This window comes from Chrysemys picta, chromosome 11, assembly GCF_011386835.1.
Source record: "Chrysemys picta bellii isolate R12L10 chromosome 11, ASM1138683v2, whole genome shotgun sequence".
NCBI classification, from domain to species: domain Eukaryota; kingdom Metazoa; phylum Chordata; order Testudines; family Emydidae; genus Chrysemys; species Chrysemys picta.
The window spans coordinates 66,955,908-66,977,673 of NC_088801.1; the positions used below are offsets into that span (position 1 = coordinate 66,955,908).

General features: G+C 42.6%; 1 protein-coding gene across 4 annotated transcripts in view; it reads left to right on the forward strand.

Annotated features, from left to right (window-relative positions):
• The window catches only part of SPAG16 (sperm associated antigen 16), a 786,899-nt gene that overhangs the window by 45,026 nt on the left and 720,107 nt on the right, over positions 1-21,766 (forward strand). For all 4 annotated transcript variants that reach the window (XM_065562140.1, XM_065562142.1, XM_065562143.1 and 1 more), the window contains one exon: positions 8,970-9,121. In XM_065562140.1, coding sequence (XP_065418212.1) covers positions 8,970-9,121 — 152 coding nt within the window. The remainder of the gene's footprint in view (positions 1-8,969; positions 9,122-21,766) is intronic.

Here is a 21,766-nt window from a genome sequence, read left to right on the forward strand (position 1 = left end):
TGACTGTATCTAATCTGAATCAGTCTACCAGACAACATTACAAATCAAAATGGACCAGATTTGTGACTTGGATGGCTGGGAAGGGCATCTTTCCTGCTTCAGCATCCACACCCTATATTCTAGAGAAAATCTGATCTTTTTAAAATATGAAGTGATGTTATCTAATTCATCATTAAGGTTCATTTGGGAACCATTTCTGCCCATCATACCTTAATTGCTGGTAGATCACTGTGCTTAATACAATTAAGAGGTTTATGAAGGGCTTATTTAATATGTATAGTCATTTGAGAGATCCTGTCCCTCTTGGGATCTCAATTTGGTTCTAGCCATGCTGATGAAACCACCCTTTGAATCTTTTGCTGAGTGTTCCTTGCGTTGTTTATCTATTCAAATGGCTTTTATTGATATGCCATCTGCCAGAAAGGTAAGTGTGCTAAATGCTCTTGTGACTGATCCACCATTCATCATTTTTCATAAACATAAGTGGTTCTTTAGCTTGACCCCAGGTTTTGCCAAAGGTGGGTTTCTGATTTTCATGTCAATCAGTCCATTGATTTGGTGGGTTTTGTTTTTCAAAACCACATTCTAATAAGGTTGATTCAGCTTTACTTACTTTGGATGAAAGAAGAATCCTTGTTGCTTATTACACAGAACAAAAAGGGTTTTGTAAATCATCCAGATTGATTTTGCTTTTATGCTAAAAATTGCATGGAATATAGTTTCTTCCCAGACCATTTCTAGGTGCATTAAATAATGTATTGTTGAATGTTTAATTCTTTGGCAGAGACTCCTCTCCCAGGGACAATATGTCCATATTTCACTAGCGCTGTGGCAACCTCTCTTGCTTCCCTTAAACAAGTCCCTGCTGTGGAGAATTGCAGAGTTGTTACCTGGAATTTTGTTCACATTTTCAGTAAGCATTGTGCTTTGGACTTGGCCTCTAGGGCAGATGCTGCCTTTGGTAGAGTGGTGCCTCAGTCTCTATTGAGTTAGGACTCTGTCCCCGCCTCCAAGTTATTTTCAGCACTGTTTGAGTCTATCCCATAAGTGGGAATATGTAGAGCCACTTGAACAGGAAAAGAAGGTTACTTACTTGTAACTCGAGTTCTTCAAGATGGCTCTGCATAGTCCTACTCCCCGCTCACCTTCCTGTCTTTGTCAGAGTCTAATTGCTTTTTGTTCCCTGACATTGCAGTGGAAGGAACTGAGGCAGTTGAAGGAACTCCACTCCGTATATAACCTCGCTCTCAGGATGTTCAGAAATCCTGAACGGGAAGGGGCTGGTGGCGAGAGAGTGCTCTAATGGATACTGCTGGTAGAAGGTTTTACCATAAAGCATCACAAGACAGCACAGTACCCATAAGTGTGAATATGAAGAACCATTTTGAAGAACTCTGGTTACAAATAAGTAACCTTTATTTACTTTTCATTTTTTGAAATATTTTCTTTGGGCTAGATTCTGATATTTACTCACATGCAGTAGTACCTTACTCCTCAGTGAGTCCACTTTAAATCTTAAGTTACAAATAAATGTGTAAACCTCTGTACCAGTGGAGGGGTCCTCGTTCATCTTTGTCACATTTCAGGCCAGAAAATGGAGTATAGGCTTCTTGTTATATGCCAGTTTAGGGGATGGGTGCTGTTACCTGAAGGCCTGGAGAATGGGTTCCTCCTCTGTGCTAGTGTTTTATAGTATGAGTGCTCCCTCTGTCTCTCTTTCATATTATACAAAGCTTTCATTTGTTAGGTGATTCAAAGAACCACTGTCCTGCTATTCACACAGCAGTTGTTCATTGCTCAAAAATCTTGAGCATTTGATAATACCAAAAAGTGACAAGCAGGGGAGCACTTATAAATAAATAAAATCACTTTACATATCCAGTACAAATTATTAAACTCATCAGCCATCCACGCGTTCACACAAGCTTTGATTTACCTCATACCCACTACATCACATTGCAAATTATATTTCATTTCATTCCCTTCTAGCACCATTGGCTCACATGCTTTTTGTTGCTCTATTTTGGTCTCACTCATGTCTCAGTGGGCAATGTGCTTTTATTCAGACAGTCTGTACTGCATACTGAAAGATGGTAGCATATTCTGCAGCATGTCAACAAAAGCTTTTTCTGGCTATGATGTAATTGAAACCTTGAGAGGTGGACCTATGCACAGATGTAAACTGGAGAAATTTTGGTGGCAGTTTTTTTCTGAATTTGATGATAGCTTATAGGGAGCCAGTGTGTGATAGCTTATAGGGAGCCTGAGAGGAGGACATGTGTGATGTGCTCACAGTAGCCCGTGTAGCTGAGGATGTCCATTGCTGTACTTTGTACTAGCTGTAGTTACTCCAGGGCTGACAGCTTCATGCCCCTATAAACTGAATTGTCCTCTGAGTGTGTCCATACAGTTAGATCTCAAACCTCTTTTGTACATTTCCCTGGACTGCCGCTGCATCTCTTAGCCAGGTCAACAGTATCTCATGATCAGCTGTGTGGTATGTTGCAGAGAGGCTCAGGAGAAAGAGAATGGTTCTCGGCCCTCCAGCTATTGATAGAAGGAAATTGTTCATCAGTGCCACTAATGCTGTTTCCATTCCATATCCTGACGTGACCAGGTTGGCTTTGACTAGATGAACTATAAAGTGGCTTTACTAGCTTCTCTATGACATCCTGGATGATAGGTAGCTTGGTGCAATGGGCTCTTCATTGGTGTTCAGACTATATTGCATATTTGAAGGAAACGGAGGAGGTATGTAACACTCATAGTAGATTCCAGAACAATTTTCTGAATTTGGCAGCCAGATCTGATGCCCAATTCAGGAAAGCTATCTGGGACTTACTATTTATCTATTTTATTTATTGGAGGTAACACCCACTATGTTTTAAGTGCTTTCCAAATACTTTAAAAGGATGGTTCCTGCTGTAAGGAACTAGTTCCTTGCAGACCTACCTCCTGTCATGGTTGTTACTGCTATTTAATCTCTTGCAAGTGTGTCTGCATTCATGTGTGGTCCCAACAATTAGTGCTCTTCTAGAGTGTTTTGACTTGGCACTTCTGGGGCCTAATCTAATGCCCATTGAAGCAAATAGAAGTCTTTTCACTGATTTCAATGGACACTGGATCTAGCCCCAGGTGTCTGCATATTTCCCCAAGGTTGGATCTATACAGTCAATCATCCTATATGCCAATTACTGGTAAGTAACACGTCTTTGTTTGGGTCTTCCTTTTCTGTCCTCTTCTATTTTACTTAAGGGTCATACAAATGGTCATTGCTCTACAAATCTGTGTGATCTTCAGATCATGCTACAAACCCCATGTTTTTAGCCTGGTTTCTGCAGATGCCTGGCCATTATAAGGATTGGTACTTGTGCAAGATAAAATTTAGTCACTCAAATGCTTAAAAGGGTTGGGCTGAGTTGATTTAATCTTTGGTCTATTATTATCTGACTTTGGGTGAGAAACATCTGCTGCTCAGGGTACGTCTATACCCAGCCGCTAGTTCGGCGGCTGGCAATCGAACTTCTGGGTTCGACTTATCGCGTCTTGTCTGGACGCGATAAGTCTAACCCGGAAGTGCTCGCCGTCGACTGCGGTACTCCAGCTCGGCGAGAGGAGTACCGCGGAGTCGACGGGGGAGCCTGCCTGCCGCGTGTGGACCGAGGTAAGATCGAACTAAGGTACTTCGAACTTCAGCTACGTTATTCACGTAGCTGAAGTTGCGTACCTTAGTTCGATTTGGGGGGTTAGTGTAGACCAAGCCTTAGTCTCTTAGGCTTGGTCTACACTAACCCCCCAAATCGAACTAAGGTACGCAACTTCAGCTACGTGAATAACGTAGCTGAAGTTCGAAGTACCTTAGTTCGATCTTACCTCGGTCCACACGCGGCAGGCAGGCTCCCCCGTCGACTCCGCAGTACTCCTCTCGCCGAGCTGGAGTACCGCAGTCGACGGCGAGCATTTCCGGGTTAGACTTATCGCGTCCAGACAAGACGCGATAAGTCGAACCCAGAAGTTCGATTGCCAGCCGCCGAACTAGCGGCTGGGTATAGACGTACCCTTATGTGACTGTTTTTAGTTGATACCAAATGTACTTAGAGCCATTTTTGTGAATTTTAAATCTCAAGAACTATATGGGTTTGTCTTTTATTATTTTGTACAATTGTCTTTGTTTGGCTGCATGACCTAGCATCTCAACCTTGCACGTTATTTTCTTGTTGTAACTGAACAACATGAAGAGAACTTAAATGTAAAATTTTGTGTGACTAACCTTAGCGATGGTGTGCTTCAACTGAACTTTCTAAATGTGAGGGAAGAGGTGCTTGCCCTTTGCCTGTTCCACACTTGATGTGTAAATGTCATTCTCTCCATTTATGGGCATGCCAGAGTTGATAGAATATAGCATGTAAGACATTTTTTTACACATTTTGAGGGAGCGATAGTTATTTTCTACCATCTGCAGCCAAACTCCTAAAATAAACGTATACATTTCAAAATTGTCATTCTCTGACATATCAAGTTAATTATATATTTAAACTCTGGGGTTTCTGGATTTAAAATGGGTCTCATAAACTAGAGACCAGATTGTGCCAATATGGGGCTGTTCCATGTTGTTGGCAGTGCTGAGCTTCGTCATCCCCGGGAAACTCTGGGTGGGGGAAGATATCAACTCTCTTTCAGGTCCCTTGTGAGCAGGAGGAGTGCACGTCCCTTTGAATGGCGCAGCCTGCCCCAACCCCATGTGTGCTTAGCCAATTTCAGGGTGAAAGTGGGATAGAGGGAGCAAGACCCCTTCCTGTTGTATGGGGGCACACAGATGGAACACGTCCTGCATGCTCCTGAGCACAGAGCTGCTATTGTGTCTGGTGGGAGGAATAATAGGGTGAAGTCTGCTTTCGCTCTCGTTCTCTCAACAGCCACTCGAAGACCAGATACAGTGGAAGGGAGATGTGGAGTAATGTTTACTTACTGCATCAAATCTGTTTTACCCAGTGTCCATTGCAAGTCAATAGCATTCTCTCCGGCATCCTACTTAACACTGTAGGACATAAAAAAAACGAGGAGTCCTTGTGGCACCTTAGAGACAACTCCTCATTGTTTTTGCTGATACAGACTAACATGGCTACCACTCTGAAAACTGTAGGATATGTACTCCATGATCAGCAAGATGTTATAAAGGAGTTGTAGATATACCCCTTTGCACATCATGATAAAAATGTGTTCCCCAGACTTCCATCAAAACTCTGAGTTGTCAGTGATATCTCTGATTATTTAGTTCAGTCATATTCATTTTGTTGAGTTACACTATATCTAAAAATTTTTGAAAGGCAAGTATGTACAGCTGCTCTTTTGGGGAGTCAAGTGCTGGGAAACAAAACGTTGCTTGTGTGAGACTCTCTGAAACACAGCAGAGGTTGGAAACAGCGTTCTCAACCTCCACACATCTTTCTAATTCAGAACACACATGCAGCCTTGCTATGTGCGGCTACTGGGTTTTGGGAAGTAGCCAACAAGGTCAGCCCTCAGCTCTTATGCTAATTTTTCATGATGTGGATTTGTGTTGTGCATGCTCCAAACATATACACATTTTCCCTTTTCTCTGATGCCTTGTGGAGAGCTCATTAACGGTATGGAATGGATGTATGAACTCCCTATTGTTTTGGCCACCGGTGCAGCAGGAATGCTGAGATTCTCGTAGCTTTGGCCCTAACATGCAACGTAAGAAAGTTCAAAATTTGGCTTTTCTCTTTCAGAGCTAGCTCCACAGATCATCCAACCTGATCTATGCCTAAAACTTGGGTCAACCTAGCTACATCACTCAGGAGTATGAAATACTATAGACCCTGCTAGGCCTAGCTACTGCCTCTTGAGAGGGTGGAGTTGCTACATTAACAGAATAACACCTTCTCTTGCTATAGCAAGTGTCTTCATTACAGTGCTATAGCAGTGTGGCTGAAGCTGTGCCACTATAGTGTTTGTAGTGTAGATATAGCGTCAGTGTTGTCGGTAACTGTAGGGGACAGAATCAGAGCTGATGGATAGCTGCTGAGGGACTAGCCCCCACCTTCCAGAGATTCCCTCAGTTGTGTTCTATGTCCTGTAGCTACTGGCAGGGTAGTGGAATCCAGCACCTCCTGCAAGAGAGAATTACAATAAAACTGCAGAAGTGATTTGTGTTCTGTCTGGAATTACCACAGCACCTGCTCAGGTAACAGACTAGAAGGATGGTGGAGAAAGGTCCAAAGTGGATACCAAGACACTGTCCTTCGGTTGCCCTGGAATTTGCAGCTGTTAAAGTTATTTAACACTCTGCCCGTAGCTCCATCAGATGTTTACTTTTTTTTTAACTATTAGGTATAACTATGATTCCCTTCTCCTGTTTCCTAAATAAATAAGTACTAGTTAGTAATTGGAAATCCCCTTAAAGGGCCAGTTGAGCAAAGCACTTTAGCACTCAACTAACTTCAAGTGTGTGCATGCCAACTGGAGTCCTTACTCACATGCTTCCTTTTAAGACTCCTCACATTTCCCACATGCTAAAGAGTTTGGCTGAACTGGGGCCAGGGCCCAAAAGGATAAAATATTAGAGCCAGTAAAAAAAAAAAGTAAATTTAGATTTTTTTCATTGAGAAAAGGGACGGCTATTTTGTGAAAATTTTAATGAAAAATGTCCCCATGTTCAGTATGAACATTTTTTTAACCTGCCCTGCCCAAAATTTGAACTAGGAGCCTAGATAAAGGAGGACTCATATTTGTTCACTGAATTATTATTTGCTTGTATTCCTGTAGTCATGGAACCGGATCCCATTGTGGTAGGTGTTGTACACAGAACAATAAGACAGTTCCTGACCCCAAAGTTCTAAGTAATCATTGTGCTGGCTTACATATATATTTGAACCCAGCACTGCTATTAGAATTGGTTCAGAAAACCATGCAATGAAATTGTTACTAGCTCTATATTTCTTTTATTCTCTGGAATCTGCAGCTGTTTATTACCCAATTATGTAGTCTAACTCAATGACTTTCTTCGTGGTTGAATTAACTCACTTCTAAGCCTGTTACCATGTTTCCTCCTTCCTTGATCTGATGTAACTGCTCTCGGGATATCATGGAAAAGGAAATTTCAAAGGCACTAGTTATAATACTTAGACCTGACTGACCTTTTCCAAACACAAGGCAGTCAGAATGGGAAACACGAGCTGTTACCATTTTATAAAGTGTAATCACAATCCTATAGATTTTGGTCATTCTTTCAAGCAGTTACTGACTTTTTAAGCTCTTTAACTTTCATGGTTCTGTGGTAGTTTATAAATATGTATATTTCACAAGCACAAACAAACCCAATGTCCCATGAGCATCATAATTGCGAGTGGGTGACAGTTATTGAGTGAGGGGAAAATCTTCCACATGAATAAAACAATTCTGCATTATATAGTGCTTCAGGAAATGTTATTTGTAGCATTTATTGCAGTAGTCTTCACTTTTAAAGAATTGATAATAGTGCTAGTCTGTTTTGTAAGACACAGTTCTTTTCACCTTTTTGTAGCTTTTATTGGTGTTCATCATACAGAAGGTTTTGATCCTCATTTAAGCCAAATTATGCCTACTGTTGTTTTGAGAGTTAAAATTTCACGACTGAACTGAACTTTACTTACAAAGAGCAGATTTTATTAGATATGTATGTTTAATGTTATTTGTTTCAGTCTAGTTATTTATTTTATGTATTTAGTGCTGTACAAATAAAAGATGTTTCGGTTCACTAGCAATTCTGGGGGGGAAAAAAAAAGAGGGTTGAACAAAACATTTTGTTAGATCCCAAATGAAACGTTTTGTATTGATTTTGAGAGCTTTTAAATGTTTTACATGTCCAAAAAAATGAAGGAAATTTTGAAATGGAATTTCTGAATGTTTTGTTTTGACATTTTTGTGGGTTTTGTTTTTCACATAAACAATTTGGCAAAACATTTCAGTGTTGTCATATCGGCCATTTTTTTCACTCTTTTTTCAGCTGAATTTTTTTTCCCCAGTTCTACATGTGACGTTTTAAAGATGGGATTTTCAAAAGAGACGTAAGAGCCCAAATCCAACTGAAATTCAGTGTTCCATCCTTATTCCTCTAGGGGTGCAGGATCCACCCCAACATGATACCAATATGCACAGTATTCCGTATGATTGCAATGGAAACTTTTTAAATATGAAGTAGATGTAAACCAATTTAATCATATCTGCCTTAGTTTGTGGACATCCTGAAAGACTATGAACTTTCCCATTCCTCTCAGTGAAGCAATAACTGTGAAATCTGATGATAATTTAAATGTCAACATTAACTATTTTGCTGCTGATTATTGTAGCAGAAACATCAAGCTAATGTGTTTGTGTGTCAGGTTTGGGAGGCAAAGGCAGACATTGGGATGGAATACAATGGGGAAGCTTGTGCTGGAGTGAAAATTCAAACGCCCGCTCTATATGTTTTAAGTTACCTCTACGTTTGGAGGACAAGGAAAGAGGAGGTGCATCCCTTCCTCCTCAGCTATCTCCTGGGTTCCAAAATAATTCCCCCACCTTCTTGGATGCCAAAAATTACAATTCTCCCCTATCTAGTTACCAAAACCCTGCAGCTTTTCTTTGACTACTACAGTGTTGCTTTTCATATTTTCAATACCAGAATCTGCAGCACACTGCAATTCTGGGGCATTGTAATATAAGTTAAGTGGATTCACACAGAGAACTTGTATTAAGGGGGCTGAACTGAGTGGAAGAGTAGTATGCATAATTTTCAAGTTATTGATATGTGTAACCTTGATTACTTGGCTATCACTTTATTTCAAAGACATATTTTGCATTAATTTCAGCTTCCAGTTCTGTTTAGTTTTTCACACTGAGATTATTGCTAGGTAAATGAGATTTTTTTTTCAGAAGAACAAGAGAAATAAGTTCTAAGAGGATGAAATAGTTTTTTTATTTTATAGCAGGTCATAGGTGTGAAAGGGAGGATGGAAGACAGGGTCCTACGCAGAAAGCTGTTCAAGAAAACAGGGAACAAAAATATCTGTATGCTGGTGTTGCTCCATATGATCCCGCGAAAGATCCAACAAAGCAGATGGGCAAGAGGTATTCAAAGGTATGAAACACTCATTGAATCAAAGCCAATCTTCTGTGTTTTACTAAGTTAGCAGGAAAGATAGTGAGTCAATGTAACTGAGAGCAGAGCCTGGCTCTATATTCTCACATGTTCAGATAATATATGTAGGGCAAACATCTAACCATTAAAGAGCTCTTGAGTTTGTATCTTTCTAGCTTGATTATCTGAACAGAATAGTTCAGACAATTGAATGGAGTTGTAAGAATACACAGTAGTAGCGAGGCTGGGTCGGAAGTCCTGCCTCAGGAGCCCAACCACTGGATGGGTGACAGTGAGTGAGTGCACTAGGATAGGGAGCGCACAGAAGCTGCACTAGAGTTCAAAACTCTAAGCAGAAGTTCTGACTGCAGTCTTACTTCTCTGTATCACATGCTCTTAGTAGGAACTATTTAGAAAAACTGGACGTGCACAAGTCCATGGGGCCGGATGCGCTGCATCCGAGGGTGCTAAAGGAGTTGGCGGGTGAGATTGCAGAGCCATTAGCCATTATTTTTGAAAACTCATGGCGATCGGGGGAGGTCCCAGATGACTGGAAAAAGGCTAATGTAGTGCCCATCTTTAAAAAAGGGAAGAAGGAGGATCCGGGGAACTACAGGCCAGTCAGCCTCACCTCAGTCCCTGGAAAAATCATGGAGCAGGTCCTCAAGGAATCAATTATGAAACATTTAGAGGAGAGGAAAGTGATCAGGAACAGTCAGCATGGATTCACGAAGGGGAAGTCGTGCCTGACTAACCTAATTGCCTTCTATGATGAGATAACTGGCTCTGTGGATGAGGGGAAAGCAATGAATGTGTTATTCCTTGACTTTAGCAAAGCTTTTGATACGGTCTCCCACAGTATTCTTGCCGCCAAGTTAAAGAAGTATGGGCTGGATGAATGGACTGTAAGGTGGATAGAAAGCTGGCTAGATCGTCGGGCTCAACGGGTAGTGATCAATGGCTCCATGTCTAGTTGGCAGCCGGTTTCAAGCGGAGTGCCCCAAGGGTCGGTCCTGGGGCCGGTTTTGTTTAATATCTTTATTAATGATCTGGAGGATGGTGTGGACTGCACTCTCAGCAAGTTTGCAGATGACACTAAACTAGGAGGCGTGGTAGATACACTAGAGGGTAGGGATCGGATACAGAGGGACCTAGACAAATTAGAAGATTGGGCCGAAAAAACCTGATGAGGTTCAACAAGGACAAGTGCAGAGTCCTGCACTTAGGACGGAAGAATCCCATGCACTGCTACAGATTAGGGACCGAATGGCTAGGTAGCAGTTCTGCAGAAAAGGACCTAGGGGTCACAGTGGACGAGAAGCTGGATATGAGTCAACAGTGTGCTCTTGTTGCCAAGAAGGCTAACGGCATTTTGGGCTGTATAAGTAGGGGCATTGCCAGCAGATCGAGGGACATGATCGTTCCCCTTTATTCGACATTGGTGAGGCCTCATCTGGAATACTGTGTCCAGTTTTGGGCCCCACACTACAAGAAGGATGTGGAAAAATTGGAAAGAGTCCAGCGGAGGGCAACAAAAATGATTAGGGGTCTGGAGCACATGACTTATGAGGAGAGGCTGAGGGAACTGGGATTGTTTAGTCTCCAGAAGAGAAGAATGAGGGGGGATTTGATAGCAGCCTTCAACTACCTGAAGGGGGGTTCCAAAGAGGATGGAGCTCGGCTGTTCTCGGTGGCAGACAACAGAACAAGGAGCAATGGTCTCAAGTTGCAGTGGGGGAGGTCCAGGTTGGATATCAGGAAAAACTATTTCACTAGGAGGGTGGTGAAACACTGGAATGCGTTACCTAGGGAGGTGGTGGAGTCTCCTTCCTTGGAGGTTTTTAAGGCCCGGCTTGACAAAGCCCTGGCTGGGATGATTTAGCTGGGAATTGGTCCTGCTTTGAGCAGGGGGTTGGACTAGATGACCTCTTGAGGTCCCTTCCAACTCTGATATTTTATGATTTATGAATCCTGGCCCATACCGTAGGGCTTATAAACTTTGCAAGAGTTTCAGCTCTGTTCATTTTGTTCCTTCAGAGGTCAGAAACACCAGAGTTGTTGTTCCAGGTATCGGCCTACAGAGAGGGCACAGGATCGGGCGGGGAATGGAAAAATCTGATTGCTTGTTTCTAGTCAGCTAAGGCGTCCAAGCTGGTGTCCAACGAGATATGCGGTTGCCCCCATTTGCACGCTATGGTCTCATTCTCCCAAATAATTTAAAACAAAATTTTGTTGCTTATTTTGCTGTGTTTGTCTAAGAGGATTTCTTCAGATTTTTTGTTTTGCTTAGATTATTTTGCTGGGGTTTCTCATTTTTAGTCTCTTGATTTTAATGTGTTTTAATTTCACTTGATTTTATGTGGAGGGTTTTGTCCCCACTTTAATATAAACTAAAATACTATGGTCAGCACCAGTCTGAGACTGAGGTCATAGCTGGGGGACCATACAATTATTTTTTCCCCCAAATTAAAGTAAAAATTCCAATAGCTAAAACTATGTGAGGCTCTAAAATTGCTACAGCAGCCTACTCTTGCTTGGTTGGAAGCAACTGTTGGAGCCTTGGGAGAGAGAAGCTTTTGACTACCTGAATGTAGCTGGAAACTCCAGCCCCAGTCTTGTCCCTCTCTGTCTCTGCAGACTTCTGATTAAGCTTGCATAGCAGTGAATTCCTTGCATGGTTCCATCTCTTATTCTGCAAAGACATTGCTTCTGTGGTTGTCATCACCGAGGTCCCCTCCCTCTGACTACTGCTTAGTTCTATTTTTCTGCTCCTTCCCTCCTCTTTCTACCCCTTCCTCTGGGTAACAGCCCAGTTCTATTGCTCTATTCAGTCCTTCTCCTCACTGTATAACTGAGGCAGGTCAGTTCTGGCCTGTCTCCCTTCCCATTGTCATCTGAATACTGCTGTGCCTCATTCCACGCTCAGCCCATCCCCATTCTCCTTTGATGAACCTTTCCAGTGGTCAGGAAATTTAACCCTTTAACTTACCTAGAAAGCACTTGTATTTATCTCTGGCTACTGAGCAACTGTATTTTTCTCAGCCCAGCAAGTCAGAGATACGTGAACTCCACAGAGCACTAGGATAAAGAAATCCTGACCCTACTTAAGTGAAGGGAGTTTTACTATTGATTTCAGTGGGGCCATTATTTCACCCTTGGAAATAATAAGCTCTCTTCTCCTATTACATTTATAAATGCTAATTGACTGGATCTGGCAGGATTCTCTGCTGCTATGGATTGTATAAGCCCCAGGTGAGTCCTATCCAGGTAACCTGAAGTCTTTTTTGGCTCATGGAGTTAGTTTAGAAAACTAGAGAGTAAGTCCAAATATAGCCTACTAAAAATTCTAGGAACAGTCAAGTGTACTACTTGTTGAAGTGACAAAATAAACCAAATCTGGCATTATAGGAAAGGAAGTTAGACATTTTTTTCGAAGAGTGAAAAATCTCTGATTTTAAAAAATATCTCCTCTTATGAATATATTGTTCCGAAACATTTCCTTTGGCAGAAAAGCATGCACAAGAAATTATAGGTGCATTAGTTTATTTTTGGCCAAGTTGGAGATGGTAGGGGAAAGCCAAAATCAGGTTTAAAACAAAAAGCTGGTGATATCAGAGAGCTATTTATACGAGACTACCGTCTCTCCCTAATAACTTCTGTCCTGTAATTCTCCTCCCCCGTATCTACTGAAGTACAATTCTACTTTGAGAAGTGATTCTGAAAATTATTCTTTTACTAAGTTCCCTAGGTGCCTGCTCTAGTGGGAAAGATTAGGCTATGATTGACTGCTTTATCCCTGTTAGATCTCCGCTATAAGGATGATAGGGATCAGACCAGTGGAGGTTGCCTCAGTTGCGTTGTTTGCAGCAGAAAAGCTTGGTAAAACATGCCAGATCTTAAACAGATTGGTCCCTCACTTAGTCATGGTCTGTTTGTGACATTGCAATTTATGCTGAAGATAGTGTCACAGATAACGTGATAGGCCTGATTCTTATTTACACTAGACTCCTTTTTAAGTGCTCTTGTGCTATAAAGGGAATTTAAGTGGAGGTAAATTAAAGTTACACTCACTGTAAAGCCCCTTTACACTATTCTGGATGTGTAAAGGGGTCTTAGTGTAAATACAGATCAGGCCTCATGAATTCAGGAGAGGAGTAAGCAGCAGGGACCAATAAAATTTAATAATCCTGTCCTTTATAATGAAATCGGAGAAGAGACATAAAAGAAACCAGGTGAAATATAAATAGAATTGACTGTAAAAATAATGCTTTCCATAGCTTTTCAGGAGGGCTCAGAGTTTTTAAATCTTAGTAGAAGTCAGAGACAGTGAACTGTTCATCTACTCTTAGGGTACGTCTATACTTACCTCCGGGTTCGGCGATAAGCAATCGATCTTCTGGGATCGATTTATCGCGTCTAGACAAGACGCGATAAATCGATCCCGGAAGTGCTTGCCGTTGACACCGGTACTCCTGCTCCGTGAGAGGAGTATGCGGAGTCGACGGGGGAGCCTGCCTGCCGCGTGTGGACCCGCGGTAAGTACCTTGTAGTTCGAACTAAGGTACTTCGACTTCAGCTACGTTATTCACGTAGCTGAAGTTGCGTACCTTAGTTCGAACTGGGGGGTTAGTGTGAACCAGTCCTTAGTAAGAGATCTTATACTTCAAAGGATAGCCACCTGGATTACATTATTACTAGGAAAAAAAACACAGAAAAACACTCGGGAAGTGTCTTTGGTACATGGCAAAAATTAGAAAATGTTTGTATTAAATTTACTGTTCAAACATGAATGAGCTCTAACAATTAAATCTTTTGAGAACACTGTGGTCCAACCATCTGCTGGTTTGACTTGCTCAGTGTCAACTAGCTACAAATATGGCCAGTAGCTGAGTTATCAAGTTTTCTTGGACAGTCAAACACTGTCTTATAAGAGCTGACGTTTAATTTAAAACCCAAGGTGTCTTTGTTATAAAACCTACAATAACAGTGAAAAAGCAGCAAGGGATTTCTGTGCAGGGAATGGATATTCCTGGTTCCAAAAGCTTTGTTTCAAGACTTAATTAGGTCATAAAATAACAGATGAGGAAACAATAATATCAAAATCTCTACTCTGTAAATTTCTTATATCAATTGCATCAATACCTCATAGGTTAAGCATTTGAATCTAATACTCCATAAGACATTTACTTTAATGAAAAAACTCTTACAGCTCAGACAACCTTTGATAATATGATTGTCTGTATATATTTGGAGTAGATTTTTATTGATTTTCTTTTTCTTTTCCTTTTTTTTCTTATTAATTTATGTCAGATTTCAGATAGAGTGCACTTCATAATTGAAGATTTTTTGTGTGTGTTTTTTTTTAATTAGCAGAGCAGTTTCCACTTGTCATGTGTCATATGTATTCTGGCAGTAATTTATTGTAAGATGTAATTTCATTCTCTAAAGTTTTTATGAGGTGCAAAACTTTATTGAAAGATGCATTGTAAAGGTGTGGGGCTAAGATATTTTCTACCACCGTGGAATAGAAGTTGAAAATGATGATGGTAAATGACATTTAAAAAATCGGTTTACAGAAATAAAATGCAATACTGATAGAAATAACGGCTCTGGTAATTATTAGGTCTGTGTCTCTTGATAAGATCACATGTGCGTGCATGTATGTAAGAAGTCTGAGCTGCTTCTTAGAACTGAAAAGCTCTTTGGAAAAGGTACAAAAAATAGAGTGAAAAAACTAAGACCCTGATCCTGCAACATGTATGTAAATAAATAACTCTCTAGGCCTAGATCTTTAGCTGATATAAATTAGTACAGCTCCATTGACTTCAGTGGAGCTATGCCAGTTTCCACCAGCTTAGGTTCTGGTCCCTTGAGTTCAATTCAGATGCCTGTAGTTACCAATATGCACACATATTTGCAGGAGTGGGACATCAGAGTTTTAAAACCTGTTTCTGTGACTCATGTAGGTGTTGCTACATAGTAACCTTATAAATAATTCTTATCTTTACTGAAATATTCAAGGCATAATAAATGAATGGAGCAACAAAAAACCTTTTTTATTGCAAAATAAAAAGTTGTTTTTCCAAAGGAATTTACACAGCACCTGTGGTATTCTTTTATATAAGGATTGTATTTCAATGATATTATCATATTCCCCTCTGTCTCTGCTCTGAGATACCATTTAGTGGGCTTAGGAAGAATTCCTATCTCCTGCTTCCCACCAGGGGATGTTCATACCACTCACATCTCTCTCCTCAATAACGTAAAGCTATTATTGCATTTCTGCAAATGTAGGCATCAAGAGCCTGATCTACCACCCACTGAAGTCAATAGATGCCTTTCCATTGATTTTAATGGGCTTTGAAGCTGGACTCAAGAGAGTCTCTGCCACCATCCTGAGGTTAGGAGAAGGAGATCCTTTGTGAGGTAAACCCTCTCTTTTGCAACTCCAGTTATAGTGATTTGGGAGAAACTAATACTGTAGAAGGGTTCCCCTGCATTTTCCTTGGAATGAATGCGTGCTATATTCTGTTTGTAGTGGCTGCTGGTGGCCTCATTCTTAGGATATACAGTGGGCCTTTTCCATGTAAGAGAGAAATTAAAACCAAAAATAGAAATAGAAGATTATTCTTTAAGTAGTGTCCCTGTGGGTGCTCCACTGTAGGTGTATGTGCGCCCCAGTGCCTCTAATCGGAGATTTTTGGTAGCAGTGTCTGTTGAGCCCACACATGCGTTCTCCCTCCCTCATGGTCTGCTTCAAGGCTATCTAGCACTGCGCAGGTGACCCACCCCCCTCAGTTCTTTCTCAACCGTCTTTGGCCTCGAGAGCAAGCAGTCGTCCCCTCCTTTTCTGTGTCATTAGCATAAGTAGTAGTTGTTCTTCTTTCTTTTGTTCTCCTTAATACTTATTGTTTCCTTTTTACGCCGTTGGGATTAAAGAAAAAAAAGAAAAAGAAAAGAAAAAAAACTTTAGTTTACATTTCCTGCCCTGTGTGTGGGGGATTCCCCCTGCCCCCAGGCATTTAGAAGACTCTAAGTTTTTTCAGTTAAAAAAGATAAAGAGGAAAAGAAGAGGAGGAGGAAAGAAGACCTTACTTCTTCATTCCTCGCTGCTAGAGGATATTAGCCCCCCGCCCAGGGGCATGCCTGGCTCCAAGAGGTGCCTCTCCCGCAAGGAGTCGATTCCTGTAATGGCCAGACACTTTCCTTGTGTCTGGTGCCTGGGAGAGCCCCACAGAAGTGTTCCCCTGCCACAGCTAAAACTGCAGTCTCGCAGGAACTGGGAGCTGAAGTTAAAACTTCTCCTTTTGGAGAAGGCACTTCACTCTCCAGGGGACTCCGGTACTGACCCCGGAGCCTTTAACTTTAAAGGGGGTAACATTGTGGAAAAAATAGCAGACTCTCCACGTAAAGGCTCGTAAAAAGGACTCCAAATCATTGGCCAGCCAGAGGCGTTGCCCAGTGCTGCCACCTTGGTACCAACGGCACCGGCAGCTCTGAAGCACTGTACCCAGAAGGGGGCCTCCGCTATGAGCTCTGCCGCACTGCCTGGAGGAAGCCAGAAGTTCAGCCTCTAAGGCAACCATATCGCCACCTAAGGAGAAAGGCAATTACTATACTGTCTCTAAAAGAGTGGCACACAGAGAGAACTTCTGGTGCCAGGTGCAACAAAACTCCCATTTAGGGAGTGCTCTGTACTTTCTCAATCCTCGGTACCAACAAAGTACCGCGGACACTCTTCTGCGGTACCAAGTGAGCCCACGGTACCGCATGAGCTCCAGTACCCTGGAGACTTGATAGTTGGGGAAGAACCGCAATTCCCATTACTTGGTACCGGGGCCCCAGTACCAACCACATCCTGGCACCTGGAATCGCTCTGGGCCATGTACCACCAATACCCCAGTCAGCACCACCCTTACCCAGTGACGAGTCTGACAGAGGCCAGGAGAAGGTCATTTCCCTGGCTGCTCATCATGGTCCACTGTTACAAATCAAGGGTCCTGATCATGGTACGGGCCCCCTGAGCTAACCACCCCCCATTTCTCACCCCCGGCTGTATTGCGATCCTTGGGCAACGTACACATCCCACAGATTGAGACTGTCCAGTGTCCCTCAGAGAGAGTCCACCATGTGGTCTCCTACAGCCTGGCTGTCCAGAGCCCCTGAGCCGGGGAGGAGAAAGCTTTTTCAGAACAGGAAGAAAGGCTCGAAGGGGAAGCTACCCCTCCAGCACAGTTCTCCTCATCTCTACCAGATGAGGCTGTAATGCCTCCCCGGTCCCATCACTAGGTGATGATTTTAAAAACTTTCTGGATCTTACCAAGAAGGTGGTAGATGAGCTGCAGGTTCCCCTACTGGAGGTGGCAGATACACATCAGAAGTTGGTGAATATTCTGCACACCTCCCCTCACCAAGAATTGCCCTCCCAATTAATGAGGTGATTCTAGATCCTACCAAAGTCATCTGGCAGATACCAGCCTTCATTGCACCAGCCAGTAAGAGAGCCCAAAAAAAAAATACTACATCCCTTCCAAAGAGGCAGACTTCCTGTTTCAACATCTGCAACCCAACTCCATCATAGTGGATGAGATTAATGCACAAAGCAAGCAACATCATGTCAAGTCGACCCCATAAGATCGGGCTTGGCAGGATGGCATATTTGTCGGTGACGTTACAGTTTAGAGTCACAAATTACCAACCTGTCATGGCCAAATATCATTTTATTAATTATGGGAAACTCAATGTGTTTCTGGAACATTTACCGGAGACACACAAGGAGCAGTTTCAGGCCATTCTCAGAGAGGGCCAGTTAGTAGCCAGACTGGTGCTAGAGACAGCACTGGATGTAGCTGATACAGTTGCCCGCCCGGTCTCTGTGACAGTGGTAATGTGGTGGGCTTCTTGGCTACACCTTTCTGGGTTGCCCAAAGAGCTGCAGAAGACTTCCAGTTTGAAGGGCCCAAACTCTTCACGGAGAAGACAGATTCTTCTCTCCATACCCTGAAGGATTCCCGGGCCACATTACGCTCCCTGGAAATCTACACTGTGGGACAGAAGAGAAGATATAGCTCTCTGTTACAGCATAGGTCACAGCCTCCTCAATACTCACCATCTCAGTGCTGTTACGAGCCGCAGCGTAAGAGAACCAGGCTCAAAAATGGAAGCAATCTGCACCTTAATCCACAACCTCTGACCACCTCTTCTAAGCATTTTTGACTGTTTGGTTGAGGGCCCGAACAATTATACATTGCAACATCAGCGGCCATCTGCACACCTGTCATGTCCCTTCAGAAGTCGCCTCTTTCACAGCAGTTGGGAGAATATCACTTCTGACAGATGGGTCCTGGAGATTATTTTTAAGGGTTATGCCATTCAATTCATATTCCAACCCTCCTTCCCTGTGCCCCTCCAGGGACCCTTCTCACGAGAACCTATTTCACCAGGAAATATATCACTGGTTATGCCTAGGGGCCATAGAAGCAGTCCCAGTGCATCTCAGGAGCAAGGGGTTTTACACTCATTATTTCCTGATCCCCAAGGCGAAGGGTGGCTGGAGGCCCATTCTAGATCTAAGAGTATTAAACAAATACGCAAAGGCGCAGGCATTCAAGATGATCACACTAGCAGCCATTATTCCAACTCTAGAGCAAGGAGATTGATTTCTGGCCCTCGACCTACAAGATGTCTACTTCCATATCTCGATAGACCCATCATATATAAGAGATTCCTATGGTTTGGGCAGGACCATTATCAGTTCAGACTGCTCCACCCTGGATATTCTGGAAGGTTCTCTCCACTGTAGTGGCACACTAACCCCATTTCAACGACTGGAGTTTATGAGCGCCAACCTTAATGCAGTACAAGCAAGAGCGTTCCTCCCGCTACGCAGATTCACCACCCTGGGACAGAAGCCTCCCTAATAGGCTGGGGAGCTCACCTATGTAACCACAAGGTTCAGGGCAAGTTGCCTTCCACAGAAGTTATCAATCTTTTGGAGCCAAGGGCTGTCAGGAACACCTGTGCACACTTTCTGCCTTTCCTCAAGAACACCCACGCAAAGGTTATGATGGAAAATATGGTCTGTATGATTTACATAAATCACCAATGGGGTGCCAGATCTCCCTTCCTCTGCACAGAAGCATTCAAACTTTGGAATTCGTGCATCATCACAATGTGTTCATTTCAGCTGTCTATCTACTAGGGATACAGAATGTGACAGCCAATCCTCTCAGTCAGAATTTTTCTCATGACCACGAATGGGAACTGAAGTCAGAGGTGCTTTTGAGATGTATTCACTCTTTGGGGAACCCTGACTACAGATCTCTTTGCTGCTTACTGGAACAGGAAATGTCCTCATTATTGCTCCAGGGCTGGCCTTGGGAAACTTTTACTGGGAGATGCCCTCATTCTCCTATGGGATGGGGACCTCTTGCATGCCTTTTCCCAGTTTCCGCTTCTATCCAAGGTCCCGTTGAAAATTCAACAAGACAAAGCAAGAGTTATTCTGGTTGCCCCTCCTGGCCACGACAAGTCTAGTTCCCTTACCTGACACAGATGACAATATGTCCTCCGGTTCCTCTTCAGCCCATTCCTTATCTGCTCTCTCAAAACAATGGGCTGATCCCTCACCCCAACCTGTGGGTCCTCCATCTTCAGGCTTGGCTCCTTCGTCGTTCCAAAGCTTAGAGGCAGAATGCTCTGATGAGCTGAAAGACATGTTGCTACACAGCCAAAAGTTGATTAGTTGATGTGCTTACCTAAAAAATGGAAATGATTCCAAGTTTGTTGTCATTCTAAACACATAGACTCAACCTCATCTTCCCTCCCTCTAATTTTACACTACATTTTAGACCTCAAGAGGTCAAAATTCTCACTCAGCTCCCTTAGGGTACATCTTGTGGAGAAACGGCTTTCCACCATCAGGTAGACAGATACTGTTTTTGCTCACCTGCTGATGCATAGATTCCCTGAGGGCATTGGGAATCTCTTCCCGCATGTGAGACCACCTGTTCCAGCCTGGGATCTTAACCTAGTTCTCAGGCCTTTGACTAGACCTCCATTTGAGGCCATGGCAACTTGCTCTCTCACACCTGTCCATGATGACAACATTTCTAATTGCCATCAGCTCAGCTAGCTGCATAGAAGAAATAGCAATCCTGATGGCACGCACACCATGTGCAGTTTTTTTTTTTAAGACAAAGTAACTCTGAGGCCGGAACCCAAGTTTCTCTCTAAAGTTGCCTCCGCTTTCCATATGAATCAACAGATCCATCTTCCTGTTTTTTTTCAAAACCACATTGTGATATGAGGGAGGCAATTCTCCATAAGCTAGATGTTAGAAGAGCACTAGCATTCTACTTGGGCAGGACTAAGGTCTTCAGGAAGTCCCCTAAACTCTTCCTTTCGCTCGTGAAAGATCCAAACGCTGTGCAATATCGGCTCAAACACTATCCAAAGGGATCTCTGGTTGCATTAATCACTGTTATTAAGGGCGCAACCTTCTGCCTCTCTCCAGAGTCCATACGCATTCCATGAGGTCAATTTCTACTTAGGGATATATTTAAGGAATGTGATCGATCTTGGAAATCTGAAGAGCAGAACTTCGGCCTTTGCCCACACTTTCGCAGAACATTATGTGATCACTGGAAATTCAACCTGTGATGCCATCTTCGACTCCACAGTAATCTCTGTAGTAACAGAATCCACTCCGAAGTCCCAGCCTCCAGTGATGGGTACTGCTCAGGAGTCACCTACAGTGGAGCAGATGCATATGTTTCAGTTCCAGGAAGATGTGGAAAATGGGTCTTCTATTTGGCTATCTTATAATTTTGAGTCTTGTAAAACTAAACTGCTAGGCATCAACTCTGACACTGTGATCTCACAATATCCTTCCACTTCACCTGAGATCTCACCACTTCAGATAGTGATATTTCAGATAATAACAGGCATGTAACATTTTAAAAAAGGATACCGTCACTGTGCGGTGAGAAAAATAGGCATATGTCATTAAGCTCTCACAGTGCCCCCTAACCAAACCCAAGACTAGGAAGGAAGCCCATAAACAAGGAACATGAAGAATGTTAAGATGTTATATGTTATAGTAACCTCCTACCTGCTTCTTGGGACTCAGTGAGGATTGATAGATTTTGCAATCTGTTTATTTTGGACATTGTCTATAACCTGGTGAACGTGTGAGGAATCATAATTGTTCTTTGTCTATCAAGAGTTTGCTGATTTTAGGATGTGTCATTATGTTTCTCATATGTACTTTCTTCTATGACCCTCCCCATTATTGATACTGGATGGGGTTTTGTGATGCTTCTTTGGACTACCAGTGTTTTGGTGGCCATGACAGTTGAGAAGGTATGACAGGATATCTGGCACCGAATTCTATGGGTAGCAATTCAGTTATGATGACAGAGCATCTAGGAGCTAAAATATATTTTAACCAAAATATGTAAGCATAAGAGTGTTTTAAACTACTTGTACTGTCCTTATTTGATAGAGGTATGTATCTGAAAGCTTTATCGCCAGCCAGATGCACAATCCCTATTTTGCCATTTTTGAAATGAAAGGACAGGTTGTGATATTAATTCTACAGACTTGGGACTCTACTAGACTTTTCAGCTTAGACACATTTTTAGA